Source organism: Schistosoma mansoni, chromosome 3 (assembly GCF_000237925.1).
Source record: "Schistosoma mansoni strain Puerto Rico chromosome 3, complete genome".
Lineage (NCBI taxonomy): Eukaryota > Metazoa > Platyhelminthes > Trematoda > Strigeidida > Schistosomatidae > Schistosoma > Schistosoma mansoni.
In genome coordinates, this window is record NC_031497.1 from 16,285,881 (window position 1) to 16,303,720 (window position 17,840).

The window sequence follows — 17,840 nt, forward strand, 5'->3', positions numbered from 1 at the left end:
AGCTTTTTCCGCTGTCGTTGCTAGTTCTTCCACGTATTTCTCACTGTCGGCTCTAATGCCCAACTTAATTTGATTGTTTGCTTCTGCTCACTCTTCTTCCGCCTTGACTTTCTCTGCTCGTGTTCGACTGTTGTTAATAGCTATCTTATTGTTCTTCCTTCCTTCAACGTTTTCCAGGGTCACGATAGAGATCCATTCCCTATGATAATGCTTTTTGCGGCCACCTTGTGCCAACTATAACTATTTTGTTGAATGTACATAAATTTGCAAATTTCTCAACATAATCGTTATTTTCTCTCAATCAGTTCATGTTATACCATGATACCCCTCATATCCGGTGTGTTTCATTCCGATTTTGGTGTTTAGGTCTCTTGTCAAGATGGTAAGCTTGCTTTGTGAGCACTTCTTTACGATCTAAAACAGTCTCTCATAGAACTGATCTTTGTTGTCTTCTTAGCTTTCATTAGTGAGTGCATAGCACTGGATAACATTCATTGTGATCCCCTGCTTCTTCATTTTGAAGAACACTTTGATGATCCTGAATCCATGAGATCCACATCCTTTAAGTGCTTTACGTACTTCGTTGGTCAGCATCGTAACAACTCCCTGCGTGTGTGGGAACATTTTCTTTCTTTCTGAACAGAGTACAGAACATCTCTCATGAAATCTCGCTTTTGATGTCCAGCTTGGGTCAGATGTGCTTTGCGGATTCCAAGCACCCCCAAGTTGTTTCTTCTCATTCCCATAGCTATTTTATGGGTTCGCCCGGCCTCATGTTTTCTAGGCATTCTACGTAACTTTGTTAATTGTTGCTCCAGTCGTCATAATGAACATTAACCTCATGACGTTCGAAGAATCTCAGTCTTAACCATGAGGATTCAATTCTTCTGAATGAATATTCTCCAACTTGGAGGGCAGAATTTTAGTCGTTTGAATTATTGGAATATACTTATCCCAAACTTATTCTCGTATTTGACTTAATTTGTTCCCTTATTCTTCATGGTAAATTAAATCAACACTAATATACCAGGGTAGGTGGAATGTTGATCTCGCTAACAATGTCATGCAATCAAATTGGCATCAGGGCTAAGGACCACGAAACAGCGCATACTGCTAAACATTTCTCTATTGTAAGAAACTCTATAACCATTTAAACTCCAGTGCTAAATTTTAATGAAACACTTATTTGTTATACATCAGCCGCAATCGGATGCAGTAGTTAATACACGAATTCACAAATCTTCGATTTGGTAGTGAAAATACTGATACTGATGTAGGAAGTAACGTACTTCAACTGATGTTGATCCATTTTAAAAGAGAAGCTATATCCATTCTATAGACAACAAACGAAAAGCTAATCACGACATACGAATAACGGAGTTTTCATTTCGTTGTTGCTTTGCGAAGACCATTGCATTAGATTTCTGTTATTTCAGGCATTTCACTGCTCACCAAAACGATGGATTTTGTTTGGCAGTAATTCTAAGCGAACTGAGACTGTTCAGATGGTAAGATGTCCGTTTTGTGACAAAACACCCTCCATATATAGGTTACGAATGATTAGGGTTGCGTGTAGACTATACAATATCATCGCAACTTTTATTCATGCGAAGATTAGGAACTGTGAGGTGTAATAATCTTGCTGAGCTAAAGAGTAGTTCTAGATGACTTACTAAGAGAATCGCTTCAGGCTTTAACTCATACCCAGTATCAGTGATTCGACAATTATCATGAAAGGTTTGACCTTATTTTAAAGTAAAAACTTGATAAAGGTTTGTATTTAGGTCTCAGCCCCCAACGGTTTACCGACAAAGAATCCCTAGGCTTAGACGTCTATCATCCAATGGCCCATAGTTATTTGATTGCGAGTCCAAATAACGAAAGTTATCTCTAACATGTAAAATCGTCCTTCGAAAGTTCTTCAAAAATATAGCGTTGATTCAAACATCTAGAAGTTTTAATTTAGGACCAACGCTTTGGAGGGTGAGTAGTTGTTTCCAATTACAAATACTTGGAGATTTTTCCTTTCAAATTAATCTAATTGACCCGTCGCAATACAGCTTCACTAGAACAACGACAGTCAGTATATGGCTGATAGACTACATTAACGAGATTACTCGCATATGTGACCAAAAGAAACTAGTGATATCAGGAAAGTTCTTGATATGGTACCTCATGACCTCCTAATCAACAGACTTAAGTCAGTTGGAATCACTAACCACTATTGCAATGGACTAATTCTTTTATGACGAATACATACCGAATAACCAAAATTGAATCTACAATATCTACACCTCAACCAATAGCCAGTAGTGCTGTGCAGGGTAATGTCATGGGTCTATTGCTTTTTACAATTTATATCAACAATATGTCCAGCTACTTTAACATAGGTAAGACCTACAGTCGCGCTGACGACTTGAAAGTCATCTACTAAACTAACGTTTGCGATGTGCGTGGTATTGTGCACACAATCCAGCATGAACTCAACAAGGTAGATGACTGGTGTAAGCATTAAAGATTGGAACTCAACACGGAGAAATGCGGCTTTTTATGTATTGGAGGCGCGTCTCTTAAAATAAAACTAACATACCAAGAACGTACTGCCCAAACTCACATCAGTAACTGGCTTAGGGGTAGATTACATACACAATCTAAACATATCTCCAGCAAAGCATCTAAACTGCGAAAACTGCTAGGCTTCATTCTCCGTAGTTGCTTCCAAAATGAACCTCAAATCATTCTTGACAAGATGTGTGTGAGACCTGGATACTGATCGTTCTTATTTTCCAACTTACGCTCATCCAATTGACTTAAAATGAAAGAAATTCAACGGGACTTGACTTGCGAAATGCTCGAAACCGACTAACTCATTGTTTATAGTTCCCTTCTAGGAAAAGATCCAAAGTTCCATTTTTACTCTCTACTCGAAAGTCTTACTCCACTTGTGATACACTTTCGTGCCTATAGGTAACCCTCGTGCTATTGATAGAAGAAACCAGAGAAGTAGTGAATAGGTCTTTATTTCGATCTTCGCGCAGTCACAGTGGAGCGTGGGATTATCTGTTCAGACAAACAAAGGCTCTCAACATTCCATATAAGATAATAGGGAATATAACGCTTACAAAAGGTAAGGAAGTGAATGAATACTTGGACAATACTGTTTTAGCATATGCTTGGTTGTTTGGGGTCAACTCTTAACCAACCAACCTGAGCTGTTACATTAGCTTCCCCCTAGAATCGACTTCCGTAGGAACGTCGGTTCGATTAACCTATCTATCGAAAACACCTTAGTTCTATTTCTCATCCCAAGGCGAAATTATCAACTCGCTCACTATTTGACTTACAATCAGTTACGACTAACGCTCTCAACGATAGTCCATGGATGTCTCTTCATTTACCAGCTTGTCATCTTTGTAGTATGTGATCTTTTCTACAACTATCACTGACGGTTTGCTGCGTGCTTTCAAGAGAAAGTGTGAGAATGTGGAATAAGAATATCTGAGGAAGTGCCGCGAGCGGGCTACCCAACACCATGTTGGTGAGGTACGATTTTTCCATGCTCAGACCGGCTATCAGGCGTTTACTCACCTGCCTCTTGAGTCGCCCTCAAGTAAAAAGTAAAGAAGAGTCTACTTCAAAGGTAATGGTGAAAATCAAGCAAACCTGAAGAACTGCTCCACTGCCTGCATAAAATAATAAGATACAAAATGGAAATACATAAATGCAATTGATAATTGTTCGGTTCATGTAAGTGCTTGGCCTCCAGAACGGATTGGTATTCTGGGTTGCTTTTTGAATTCGTTGTATTTGCCAGTGTTAGTTGTATGAGTTTGATTAAAATCCTCAGCCATCGTTTCGGAATACCTAGCTTATGTGTCCAGTATTTTAAAAAAATATTTAACATAACACTTATATATCAAAGGTAAAAGGTCTGGGGAGTTGTATGTGGGGCGGAATAAGGAAAAAAAAATATTTTTAAGTAGATGCAGGGTCTGATTAGATACGTGGTTAGATTTTATCCTGCAGCCGAAACTGTCAACATCCTTGACTGACTAATCGGATGTGCCCAGCGAACCGTTTTAGTCATTTGTAAAGATTTATCATCTTTACATTTCGATTCCGTAATGGATATGTCAGTTAAACGATCTAACAACACGTATGGTGGTTCATGATCTAGATAAGCCGGCTTTAACCTATCAATACTTACTGTGTCGATGTTTCCATGTTTTTCTATCACGAAATATTTAGATTTTCTTGAGACGACTTTGAAAGGACCTTCAAATGGAGGACTGAGTGGTGCTTTTATTTTGTCACATCTTATCCAGACGCGCGTGCAATTGCTTAGGTCTTTAGGTATATATACGGCGCGCGATTGTTCACGAGTATTAATCGGCTTAAGTTTAGACATATGATCTCGTAGTTGATCTACATAATTTTCTATATTAAGTTTTTGACTGTTAGTATTAGGGTTAAAAAATTCACCTGGTAGTCTCAGAGTTGTTCCGAAAACCAGTTCCGCAGCTGAACACTGTGCGTCAGGTTTGACAGATGTTCGTATTCCCAACATAACTAACGGTAGGAATTCTGTCCACTGATTGGGGTTTGAGTGAGATATAAGAGCGGTTTTTAGCTGACGGTGAAAACGTTCTACCATCCCATTAGCCTGAGGATGATATGCAGTGCAGCGTATCCTATTGGAGCCTAGAAGTTTAGCCAAGTTATTAAATAGTTCGGATTCGAATTGCGCTCCTCTATCCGTCGTTATTGTTATAGGTGTACCAAAAATGGTTACCCAGTTCTGCATGAAAACTTTGGCTACTGTTTCCGCTGTGATGTCCGCTATCGGGATGGCTATAGGGAATCTGGTAAATCGATCTATGCATGTAAAAAGATAATTAAAACCGTTTGAACGTGGTAAAGGACCTACCAAGTCGATATGCACATGGGCAAAACGTGCATCTGGTTGCGAGAAAACACCTATGGGTGAATTTGTGTGACGATTTATCTTTGATTGTTGACATGCTGAACACTCTCTAACCCATTTGTGTACATCCTTCTGTAAATTCGGCCATATATATCTGGCATTGATTAGTTTTGTTGAAGCTTTTGCGCCAGGATGAGACAAAGAATGAAAGTTATTATATACCAACTTTCGCATACTTTTGGGAACGAAAGGTCGCGGCATTGCCTTGGTCGTGTCACAGTAGATTAGAATACCATCGACAGGTGATGGGAACTGTTTTAAATTAAGACTTGAATCGTTTGTTTTAAGCAGGTTTTGTAATTCTAAATCCTGCTCTTGTTCGTTTCTCAACGTCTCGAAGTTTACTGTAGACTGCTGTAGCACGTTTATTTCTAGCCTAGATAAAGCATCTGCCGCCTGATTGTCCCGACCTTTGACATGTCGGATATCGCTTGTGAACTGTGATATATAGTCAAGGTGTCGGACTTCTCGAGGTGAGTATTTATCAGCTCTCGCTTTTAGTGCATTCGTTAGTGGTTTGTGATCCGTAAAGACTATAAATTCCCTGCCTTCTAACATGTGTCGGAAGTGTTTAATGGTTAGGTAGATTGCCAGAAGTTCTCGCCCGAAGGTAGAATACCTTGTCTCTGCTGGAGAGAGTCTTTTTGAGAAGAAAGCAATTGGTTTCCAGGCGTTTTTAACCAGTTGGTTAAGGGTACCGCCTACTGCTTTATCTGAAGCATCCACCATCAAAGCAAGTGGGGAAAGAGAATTCGGATACATCAACGTAGTTGCTTGAGCTAATTTATCTTTAAGCTGTTTAATAGCTTCGACAGCGTCAGAAGACAGTTTAAATTCTTTTGGTTTTCCTTTTAGTGAATCTGTCAAAGGTTGCATTAATTGTGCACAACCTGGTATGAATCTGCGATAAAAGTTAATTAGACCTAGAAAACTTCTCAGTTGTGTTAGAGAACTAGGTATGGGGTATTGTTTAATGGTGTCTACTTCTTTTTTGATCGGTTTAATCCCTTCTGGGCTTATTGTGTGACCGAGAAATTCTAAAGTTTGAACACCGAAAACACACTTACTTTGATGTATGTTTATTCCATGTTCATCCGGTCTTTTTAACACTGTTTTTACATGCTGTTCGTGTGATTGCAAATCGGGGCTGGCAATTAACAAGTCGTCTATATACCCCTGCGCAAATGGCATATCTCGAAGTAGATTGTCTATGAATCTTTGAAATGTCTGTGCCGCATTTCTCAGGCCGAATGGCATGCGTATAAACTCGAATAAGCCAAAGGGTGTTGTAATAGCTGTCTTGGGGATATCTTCATCAGCCACTGGGATATTGTGATATGCCCTGACTAAGTCAATTTTAGTGAATATGTTCATACCCTGTAAACCGTTTGTGAAATCTTGGATATGCGGTATTGGGTACCTATCTGGTACGGTTTGACGGTTGAGGGCTCTGTAATCCCCGCACGGTCGCCAGTCACCTTCATTTTTCTTTGGGACCATATGCAATGGGGATGCCCATTGACTATCAGAGGGACGGATAATACCCAGTTGTAGCATATAATCAAACTCGGCCCTAGCGATTTTGAGCTTATCTGGTGCTAGTCTCCTGGGTTTTGCAAAAACCGGTGCACCTTCGGTTTTGATAGTGTGACTTACTTTTAGTTTGTCTTTAGAAGGCTGTGGGTTTGGTTTAGTTAAGTTTGGAAATTCCGCGAGTATATCTTGGAATTTCGCTGTTGTTACTGGAGGAGTTTGAATCAAGTTAAGAGAGCTGATGTGACTTTCTTTGCCTTTTGTGTAATACGAAGTTTCTTTTAGTGTTAATCGCCGTTTCTTGGTGTCAACTAGAAATTCGTATCTCTCTAGAAAGTCCATCCCCAGTATTGCCAGATCTAAGTCGGCTACCGTGAAAACCCAAGGGAATTGCCTCCTGAACCCCAAATCTAGGGTTAAGTTTTTCTGCCCAAATGTCGCAATTTTAGTTTTATTTGCAGCTTGAAGTGTAATTGATGATGTTTCTCGACTAATCTCAGTTTTATTTTGAGGGATGATGCTAAGAGCAGCGCCAGTATCCACCAAGAAATTCAAGCCAGAGTTTCTGTCTCTAACATAAAACAAGCGACTGTTTTGGCGCCCCTCCTCAGTCGTCGCGACCTGGGGAGGGGTTACTCGTTTCCCGCTGTCTTAGAATTATGCTTAGGCCAGGCGCATGGTTGCATGCACTTGGTTGAGTTGACACCAAACTTCCAGTGGTACCAACAAAACTGCCCAGGTTGTCTGGACACTTGTGACCTGTTTTGTGACTTGGATCGTGGTCGTTGTGGTGACCTGCTCCTGTTTCTATGACCCATTTGCATTCTGGTGACAGCCTCAGTGAGACTCTTAACACTCGCAATGAGTCCTTCTATGACGGGGTCTTTTGCTGATTCTACTTTTTGTGTGTGATTTATTGTGCCTGGTCCAGTTGGAGGACCTCTCTCCATTATTCTATCGGCTATACGCGCTAAATGAGATAATGAGGTTTCAGGATCTTGTGCATCCAAACAGTGTTGGACGTAGCATGGGAGAGCTTGTATCCATCCTTGTTTTAGGACTGCTTCACCCACCGTGTTATCACCCATTAACACTTGGAGGTGACGCAAAAACTGTGACGGCGACCGATCACCTAGTGTTTCACCTTGAAAAAGCCTTTGGATTCTTTGACTATCTGATAATGATAAACGGTTTATTATCTCTCGTCTTAAGATGGTGTATGGTTGTGGTGATGGTGGATCTAAAATCAAGTCACGGACTTCTTTGGCGACTGAAGGAGAAAGGATAGAACACAAGTCTCTATAGCGAATCCCTTCAGATTTGATATTGTGTCTCGTGAAATAATGCTCTAGTTGAGCAAACCACAACTCAGGATCACTACGATCAAATTCTGGAAGTCGGGATTTCGTAGTTATAACAGTGTCTATCACCACTGGTGACAAATCCTCCAGATTATGGGTTTCTATTGAGTCTGACATGAGGTATGTGACAAATATAGCAATAAAGTTAGCACGAAAAATGGTTACTATAACACGAATAACTTAAGATAATACGGAATAAACTAGTTATATACTCAACTTAGTTTACGGATAATCAGGTCTACTTTTACGATTAAGTAAAAAAAAAGGTTAATAACAGAAATGAGGCTAAATTTGTGTTCAAAAAGGGCTCACCACTTTCGTGCCTATAGGTAACCCTCGTGCTATTGATAGAAGAAACCAGAGAAGTAGTGAATAGGTCTTTATTTCGATCTTCGCGCAGTCACAGTGGAGCGTGGGATTATCTGTTCAGACAAACAAAGGCTCTCAACATTCCATATAAGATAATAGGGAATATAACGCTTACAAAAGGTAAGGAAGTGAATGAATACTTGGACAATACTGTTTTAGCATATGCTTGGTTGTTTGGGGTCAACTCTTAACCAACCAACCTGAGCTGTTACAACACTTCCGACCCAACGCCCAAATGTACACGACCTTCGGAAAAAGGCACCCACGGTCAAGGTTGGAAAATACAGCGCACAAATTCGTGGAAAAGTCTCACCAAGTGTGCATTGATACAGAACAGTCTTTCCACTGAAGTACACATTGCAAATGGATCACATACGTTTTTAAGACTTCTTGATGAAGCCTTCGCAAACACATCTGTGCCCCACTGAAACATCATGAGCCCTCTACATGCTCAGACCACATCATAACCTAAGTTTAGTTTCCGTTACTTTACTTTGCAGGTGTATGAGATCGGTTTCCGTAGCTATATGTTACTCCTTACTTTTTACTCGAAGTAGACTGGTCGTTTGAGATGGTTTCCCGAAATGTCAACGAAGTTATTATCGGCCGCGCTTAAACTTTCCTGTCACCGACTTAACCTTGACTGTGTAGAGATCGATGTCTAACCAAAATGATCCCTCTAAACGAAATCTCAGGGATTCTTGTTCTGAAGATGTCCATTGGTTCCGAAATCAGCCGAGGTTGAATCTACGAGTTTACACGTCAGTTCCGTCTAATCTGCTTATAACCTTGATGAAAAAGCTGTGATCCTTATTGTCAGCACTTAGAAAAAGGTGGATGTCTGTGCGGATTATTGGTATGAATGATCTTAATAAGTCTCGGATTGTAAGTACAACTAAATTGTCACTGCTCGAAATTCAACTTATTCTAAACATGGCTTATAGGGTGAGTTAAATTATACTATGTGGAGGGAGCAAAACTCCCTTGCAAAAGAAGTCAAACAACGTAAATAAGTGAAAATTAAAAACAATCGAATGCTGTGGACACGACTTTCGAAGAAATCAAATACGTCCCAGTTTAATTATTTGGAGTCTGTTAATGTCAAAAGAAAGTGAACCTACTGAACGCCAGGCCAATGATCTGAGGTTGGTGAAGTCTGCTACCAGAAATGCAACTCGAGAAGAGGCCTCGTCCGTATGCACTCCTAAAGTAATAAGATTCAGTAAGTGTGTTTGAAGAGAGACACAATTAAAGGGAATACGGAGGTGAGTTCTAGGGAGTAAAGAGGAAAAAACATTACACTGATTAACGCATAAACTTTTTTTGCTGGAATATTCGTACCTCACCAGACTGGTCACTTCAGGATTTATCAAAGAAGAATTATGTCCTTATTGAGTCAAGAACTCAAAAACAAAGCGGAGAAACAAACCTTAGGAGTCAATTTTGTTGAAACCATCAAGTATAACCTTAGTATTGATACTACGGACTTGAGGCAATCGGGTTGTGAGGTCTTTAGAGCCAGTACTACAGAGATCTGTATGTGTCGAGCCAGTGATTCCTGAGAATCTTAAGTGTGTACTTCAAGTACGCTCGTAGTCTAAAAAATTAAAATGTACGAGCCAAGCTGAATGATGAGAGAAATTAGGTCGCGATATCATTGTTGCCACAGAAACATGGCTCACTGGAGATATGATCTGTTCCCTAATTATTGTAGGACATATCTGCGTCAGATGTTTTAGGGTTATAAACCGAAGTAGAGGGAGGGTCAAATGGTGTCTGCTAGAGACCAATTCCGAGTATAGTCAAGTACATCGGGGATGTACGATGGTGGTATATTTGAGGTATCTGGCTGAACAATCGAACCGAGGCATGGATTACTAACTATAAAAGAGATATGTCGAGTCCATATCATCTTGCCATTGACTTTGTCTCATGCCACTTCTGCACGTGATTTAGGGTTGTTGACTGTTACATCACAGAGGACTACAACACACCACACATCACCTAGATGAAGCTTGTAGCTTTACATGGAATTTTTGATGAATTTCTACTATCAACTGTTATTTAGTTCGCATTCACCTAATGCATCGCGAAGCCGACTTATGTTGACTTAGTGCATGAACCATCATTGTGGCAGTTTGTCTTCACACACCGTCGTGACTATGTTATCAATATTCAATACCTATTCCTATGAGCAAAAAGTGATCAGTGTGTATTTTACTTCAGACTTAAGATAAACCACACTAAAGGGGCTGTCGGCGATTTTTAAGTGTTGTATTACGATGAAGATATGCTCTGGGAATAATACCCCACTCACGTAATGATTCAAAATCTTGCATTCAAGCAACGTCTTACTACCCCATTCAAGCATATTTGACGTTTGAGAACTAAGTTACTGATAGGTATTTTCAAATATTTTCCCCTTGTGTTATCGTACAAAGCGAGGTGACCGTGTATTGTCATTCCGTATCTGTTTTGGTGATCTGGGTGCTACCATCTCTTCGCCACCTCGAAATATAATCACCTCCGAGGCCACAGTAAAAATGCCTGGGAACCGTGATTAAATAAACCCAGAATAATTTTCTGCTTTTCTTGCCGATTGGTCAATGTCTGGAACACTACCCGAACAAATGTTATCAGACCCGTCGGTGAACTCTTTTAAAAAGAAGCTAGGTCTGCAGTGGAAAAGAAGCCTCAAAAATTGACATAAGTTGAACGAACCACAATTTCTATAACTCAGAACTGAGTATTTTGTTCTTCTGATCTACCAAGTGCCCGGGCGCCTTTGAGTAGTCTAGGTCACAAGGACTGCGTGACAATGAGCCACATTAGGAAGTATCCTGTCTGCGTTGGTCGAGAGAAAGGTCTCAAGAGAACAAACAATATCCGTCCTAAAAAGCCTTCAAACAGAAGAGGGGTAAGTTTATTTTCAAACTGAAATGATCGTTTAGCGTTTAACCAAACAAGCAAAGTTTGCACGAAGTCTAATACGTGAGGTAGTGGGCTTTGCTCCATTTGAGAAGCGTATGCTTGAGTTGCTGAAAAACGATAAGGAAAAAAGGGCACTCAAATTCGCTAAGCGTCGCATTGGTGGACACAGAAGAGCTAAGAAGAAAAGGGAAGAGTTAACGGCCATCGTCAAGAGTATGAGAATGAAGTAAATTGGCTGAAATACAAATGGATATATGCTACCTTATCTTTCTCTTTTTGCTACCTGACTAGTTAGTGGGCTTCACCGTATTATAATCTTGACATCGTTATGTTAAGGCTTTTGTTTTATGGGTGTCGGTCAGGCTTACTTTAATGACACTCATATGTCTGTTTTAATTGCTTAAACACCATAGCAGTGGTTGTGGTCATTACCTCCGCTTGATGTACGTGGGCTAGTCACATTGTGAGTTTTTCACAGCTATCAAAGCACTGTACATCACATGAAATAACGTAGAATTTTAGCTTAATCTTGCTGCCTGGTGCCTTGCGTATTTTTCATCTGACTGAGTCGTATATTTTGTCCATTAAGTAGAAATTTGTGTAGCTTGCGTTACACAAGTAGCATGACGTTGTTGAGTGAAAGTATGAGTAAAGGATTCCTAACTAGGACGCTTTCCTGATGTCTTGATAGAAAAATTGTGTTGTTCGCCGAATTACAAAAAGTAAAGCGGGTAGACTATTTTATTCTGATTATACCTTTGGCCGTAAATAAAGAGAGAACGCTCGGTTTTCTCAAATTTCTGACAGGACTTGTATATATGTGCCTGGTCTTACGTTGTAGCTGGCTGACATCAGTTGAGGGGTAGGTAACAGCAGTTGAACCAATGTTGAACGTGGCTGTTCCTCCATCCTGCGTAACTAATTGTTATCCTGGACGGGCTACTTGTGTTTGATCTAGAACCACGCATTCATCTCGGTTTGTGCGACTAGTTTGGACGTTTCAGGTGTATGCTCATAGTTTACCTAAGTGACTAGGAAATAGCTTTACAACCATGTTTACATTCAGTACACCTAATAACAGTATAACTCTAGCTAATAATCTTCATAATTATGTTTTTAACAACCGTCTATTAATTCACCCTAACCGATTATGCATGTCATGGAATAGCGGATTAACGCAATGCACAACGATCTTGGATACAGTCGATCCTTGTTAGACTACCTTGGTTAATATTGCGTGGATTCTCTGGCATGTAGCTAAATGATGAGTATGATTTCGTGTAATATATTTTGAGCCTTACCGACTGAGCGTAAGTTAATTTTAAAATTAGGGTTTTTGTGCTCTGACGATATGCTCTCCAAGCAATGTAAGACCTAACACATATTAGTTACAGGGAGATTGGATTGACAATTAACTATGGAAAAAACTGAATATGCCGATTATGGTTATAATGCGGAACAAAAAGAATATTTAAGTTGAATGATCGATTTTAAATGATACCGCCCAGAGTCTTTAACCAGTAACCATAATTCTTGCGAATGGCCCAACTCAGAAACGTTGTTTGAAACGTCCTTGGTCATCTATTCAGTCAATCAGTCAGCGACAACGTAGGACCAGGCACATATATGCATCGGTCCAAGTTGCCATACCTCGTTAGCACAACAAGATCAACACCGGATTCATAGAAATAATTAATTTAGTGGTGGTATTATATAAAGAAAGGTTGTATATAAGGATGAAGTATAGGAAGGAAAAAAGTTATGAAGCAATTTTAATCTCAAGGTTTAAGGGAAGAGTGTATACACCTACGCCATTGTGATCGATTCTGAGCCGTGTCACCCAGAGTCTCCAACCATTTATTACGATAGTCACGCGGACCCCAACCAGGTAGTCTGCATCTGCCAACATGGCTCAGACTAGAAGTTAGTGACTTCAAGCACTGATGCCATGTTTTGGTTTGGCCGCCACTAACTCTCTTCCAACCATCCCCTACACTAGTCAGCATGGCGCGTCGTGGTAATCGGTGTTCAGGCATACGTAACACGTGGCCCAACCATCTCAGTCGATGAAGATTCATGACCTCATCAACTGATTTACCATCATTCCCTAATACCCTGCGTCTAACCTTACTATTACTTACCCGGTTATCCCAGCAGATGCGAGCAATATTTCTAAGGCATCTGTGGTCAAATACTAGTAACCTACGAGTATCTTCTACTCTTAATGGCCATGTTTCGCAGCCGTAAAGTAGAACAGAACGAACTGCTGCGCAGTATACTCGTCCCTTAATTGATAGACGGAGATCTCGTTGGTCATCTATTACAAAGTGTTTTCCACATTAGCTGATTATACTTTTATGTATTCGGTTTACGTTGTCAGTTCTTAAATTATTGAGGTGAAATAAACGACTAAGACTAACTAGGAAACCGAAAAGTTGTCGGCTGCGTTGGGCGAAGGCATCTCTGTATTTTCGCAGTCACTACACAAGCATCCATATGTGCGTAATCTTCTCAAAGAGATGTTCGATTAGTCACGTACAAAAGTCTCACAGATACAAATTATTAGTTGAAAAATAATGACCGATGATGGTGAAGAAGTAATAGTCCTGAACATTCCAATTACTAGATTCCTAGTGTCAACTCACATGTTGATCGAAAACAAGAGCTTACTTGCGCCTGTTACCCCTCGTCGAGGAGCATAGGCCGCTCACCAGCATTCTCCATTCAACTCTGTCCTGAGCCTTCCTTTCCAGTTGTTATTCATCCTTTTCATATCTGCTTCTATTTCCCGGCGTAGTGTGTTCTTTCGCCTTCCTCTTTTCCGCTTCCCTTCCGGATTCCAATTTAAGGATTGAGTCGTGATGCACATTGGTGATTTCCTTAATGTATGTCCGATCCACTTCCAACGTCTTTTCCTAATTTCCTCTTCAGCTGGAAGCTGGTTTGTCCTCTCCCATAAAACGCTGTTGCTGATAGTATCCGGCCAATGGATGTTGAGTACTTTGCGTAGACAACTATTTATAAATACTTGTACCTTCCTGATGATGGCCGTAGTAGTTCTCCACGTTTCAGCTCCATACAGTAGGACTGTCTTGACGTTCGTATTAAAGATTCTGACCTTGAAATTGGTTGAGAGTTGTTTTGAGTTCCATATGTTCTTCAATTGTAAAAATGCTGCACTTGCTTTGCCAATCCTCGCCTTTACATCTGCATCCGACCCTCCTTGTTTATCAACGATGCTCCCCAGGTACTTTAATGTTTCCACCTCTTCCAGAGTTTCTCCATCAAGTGTGATTGGGTCGATGTTCTCCGTGTTGCATTTCGGAATTTTGCTTTTTCCTTTGTGAATGTGGAGGCCTATCGATGCGGAGGCTGCTGCTACATTTGCGGTCTTCATCTGCATTTGTTCGTGTGTGTGAGAGAGGAGGGCTAGGTCATCTGTGAAGTCCAAATCATCTAATTGATTCTGAGAAGTCCATTGTATTCCGTATTTCCCCTCAGATGTCGAATTCTTCATAATCCAGTCAATCACTGGAAGGAAGAGGAATGGGGAGAGTAGACAGCCTTGTCTGACTCCTGTCCTTACTGGAAATGCATCTGTCAGCTGTCCTCCATGCATGACTTTGCACTGTAGTCTATCGAATGAGTTTTGGATAATGTTGACAATCTTTTCATGAACTCCATAGTGTCGAAGAAGTTTCCATAATGTTCTCCTATCCACGCTGTCAAACGCCTTCTCATAGTCGATGAAGTTGACGTATAGTGATGAGTTCCACTCAACTGATTGTTCAGCGATGATCCGTAGTGTCGCAATCTGGTCTGTGCACAACCGATCCTTACGGAATCCAGCCTGATGATCCCTAAGTTCGGCGTCTACTGCGTCTTTCATCCGATTCAGCAGCACTCTGTTGAAAACTTTTCCTGGTACTGATAACAAACTGATGCCTCTGTAGTTCTCACATTTGCTCAGATCTCCTTTCTTTGGTATCTTGATGAGATATCCTTCTTTCCAGTCCATTGGCACTTGTTCCTCTTCCCAAATCTTCTTGAATAGAAGGTGAAGCATATTTGCAGTTGTTTCAATGTCTGACTTCAGTGCTTCTGCTGGTATATTGTCAGGTCCTGCCGCCTTCCCACTTTTGATTTTTCTGGTGGCCATCTTGACTTCTTCGATCGTTGGTGGAGTGACATCTATTGGAAGGCCAGTGTGGGCTGCTTCGATGTTCAGTGGATTCAATGGGGCTGGTCTATTCAGCAGTTCCTCGAAGTATTCTGCCCATCTTTTCCTCTGTTCTTGAATCTCAGTGATTGTCTTTCCTTCTTTGTCCTTGACTGGTCTCTCTGGTTTGCTATATCTTCCTGCCAATTTCTTCGTTGTATCATATAGTTGTTTCATATTCCCTTCTCTTGCAGCTTTTTCCGCCGTCGTTGCTAGTTCTCCCATGTATTTCTGCTTGTCGGCCTTAATGATTTTCTTCACTTCCCTGTTTGCTTCTGTGTAGTCTGCTTGTGCTTTGACTTTCTCTGCTCGTGTTCGGCTGTTGTTAATTGCTAGTTTCTTGTTCTTCCTTTCTTGAATTTTGTCCAGGGTTCCCATAGAGATGCATTCCTTGTGATGATGCTTCTTAGGACCAAGAACCTCCAGGCACGTTGAAGTTAGTGCTTTTTTTATCCCTTTCCAGTTGTCCTCCATCGTAGTTTCTTGTTCTTTCAGTAGATCCTGTAGAGCCTGGAACCTGTTGTTGAGAGTTATCTTGAATTCATTGAGCTTGTCAGTATCTCGAAGGAAGGCTGTATTGAACCTTTGTAGTGCTGTTTGTCCAGTTGTCCAGTGTTTTTTTAGCTTCAGTCTCATCTTGGCCACAACCAGGTGGTGATCTGAAGCTATGTCAGCTCCTCTCCGGGTTCTCACATCTTCCATTGATCTTCGGAATTTTTTGTTGATACAGATGTGATCTATCTGGTTCTCTGTGGTTTGGTCCGGTGAGATCCATGTAGCTTTATGTATGCGTTTGTGTGGGAATATTGTGCCGCCTATAACCAATTTGTTGAATTCACATAGGTTTGCAAGTCTCTCCCCATTTTCATTTCTCTTTCCTAGTCCATGTCGTCCAATTACATCTTCATATCCTGTGTTGTCCACTCCAACTTTAGCATTTAGATCTCCCATCAGGATGGTGAGGTCCTTTCGTGAGCACTTCTCTATAATTGATTGCAGCCTTTCATAGAAATGATCTTTATCATCGTCGTTGCTATCATTGGTGGGTGCATAACATTGGATAACGTTCATTGTGATCCCTTGCTTCTTTGTTCTGAATGATGCTTTGATTATCCTGGGTCCATGAGATTCCCATCCCACAAGTGCATTTCGTGCTTCTTTGGACAGCATTAGAGCAACTCTCTGAGTGTGTGGAGCATTTTCCCCTTGGTGACCGGAGTACAGCAGCATCTCTCCTGTACCTAGCCTTCGTTGTCCAGTTTGTGTCCAATGGGTTTCGCTGATTCCGAGTACTGCCAAGTTGTATCTCCTCATTTCCATTGCTATTTGGCTGGTCTTTCCTGTCTCCCACATTGTCCGGACGTTCTATGTACCTATAAAGAGTGTTGCTCTGGTTGTTAGAAGGTGCATCGGTCTCGTGACTTCCGAAGAATTTCGGCTTTCATCATGAGACGTCATAATTATTCCTTCAACTCCTAGGGCAGAGTTTAAATGGTTTGAATTTTTTCTGGTTAGCGTTTTTTTAGCGAGTTAGCTTTTCTACGGGATGGGGTCGCTAACCCCATGCCCAACCCTCCTCCTTTACCCGGGCTTGGGACCGGCAGTAACTCTAGAAGAGCTACAAGCGGAGTTGAAAACAAGAGCTCCTTTTTATTAATTCAAATCGAATTCTAGGAATCGGTTAATTAAATAAATATTCCAGTCACACTTATGTTCAGTCCCATCGGTAATGTCTAGCAGTTCTCTATAACAGACTAGGTCTTTCGAGAGGCAAACATCTGATATCTACATCTTACTTTACATTTGCCACCCGTGCACGTTTGAGAGCAATCGCGTTAAGAGAGTTTAAGCTTTGAAGAATTAGACGGTAGTAAGGTTAGTGGGCTCATTGGGAGTATTCCAAATAATTTATCAGACATGAAGAAGTTCTTGTCGGGTTGTGTGGATCTCACTACTATTCCGAATTCAAACTGGTTTACGAACTACTTTATCTCGTATGTTTTTTCATGCATAGACAATGAGTTGTTTTCAATAATTCAGTCTCATCCTGTGTCTATTTTTACTTTTAAATGTTCATCTAGATAATTTTTACTAATTTCTAATGGGACTTGCATATATGTGCCTGGTTCTACGTTGTAGCTGACTGACTGACAGGGCTTTTTGCTCCTCGTTATCTATTTTTCTATACGAAGCGAATTGTATTACTGTTATTTCATTGACGTGATTTAGTGGAATCATTTAGATGCTTGTCTGTTTAAAACAATAGGCTCCAGTCCATATGAATCTTAAACTAAAGTATTTCTTAATTGTCTTTTCACTAATCCTGTTGCTGATGTAGATATAATCTTGAAAGTACTTCTATTAGAAGTGGTAACCAAACAAACGGTGTTGTCACCGTAGTACATCAATTGATTTCCAGTCCATAAGTTGGAATTATCGACAA

At 40.6% G+C, this 17,840-nt stretch overlaps 1 protein-coding gene across 1 annotated transcript; it reads left to right on the top strand.

The window, feature by feature from the left end:
• The first annotated feature begins 11,028 nt into the window (after window positions 1–11,028).
• On the top strand, window positions 11,029–11,442 carry Smp_063300 (putative 60s ribosomal protein L36e). The gene is made up of 2 exons (XM_018799413.1): window positions 11,029–11,164; window positions 11,199–11,442. Exons 1-2 carry the CDS (start codon window positions 11,066–11,068, stop codon window positions 11,406–11,408), a joined length of 309 nt encoding a protein of 102 aa, XP_018651204.1. The 5' UTR covers window positions 11,029–11,065; the 3' UTR covers window positions 11,409–11,442.
• Window positions 11,443–17,840: the final 6,398 nt, after the last annotated feature.

What these genes read in the sequence shown, in the direction of transcription:
- Smp_063300 (XM_018799413.1), top strand. Translation starts at nt 11,066, where the DNA reads ATGAGCCACATTAGGAAGTATCCTGTCTGCGTTGGTCGAGAGAAAGGT. An exon ending in AGCCTTCAAACAGAAGAGGG is followed by an intron (nt 11,165 to 11,198) that starts GTAAGTTTATTT and finishes ATGATCGTTTAG; the next exon opens with CGTTTAACCAAACAAGCAAA.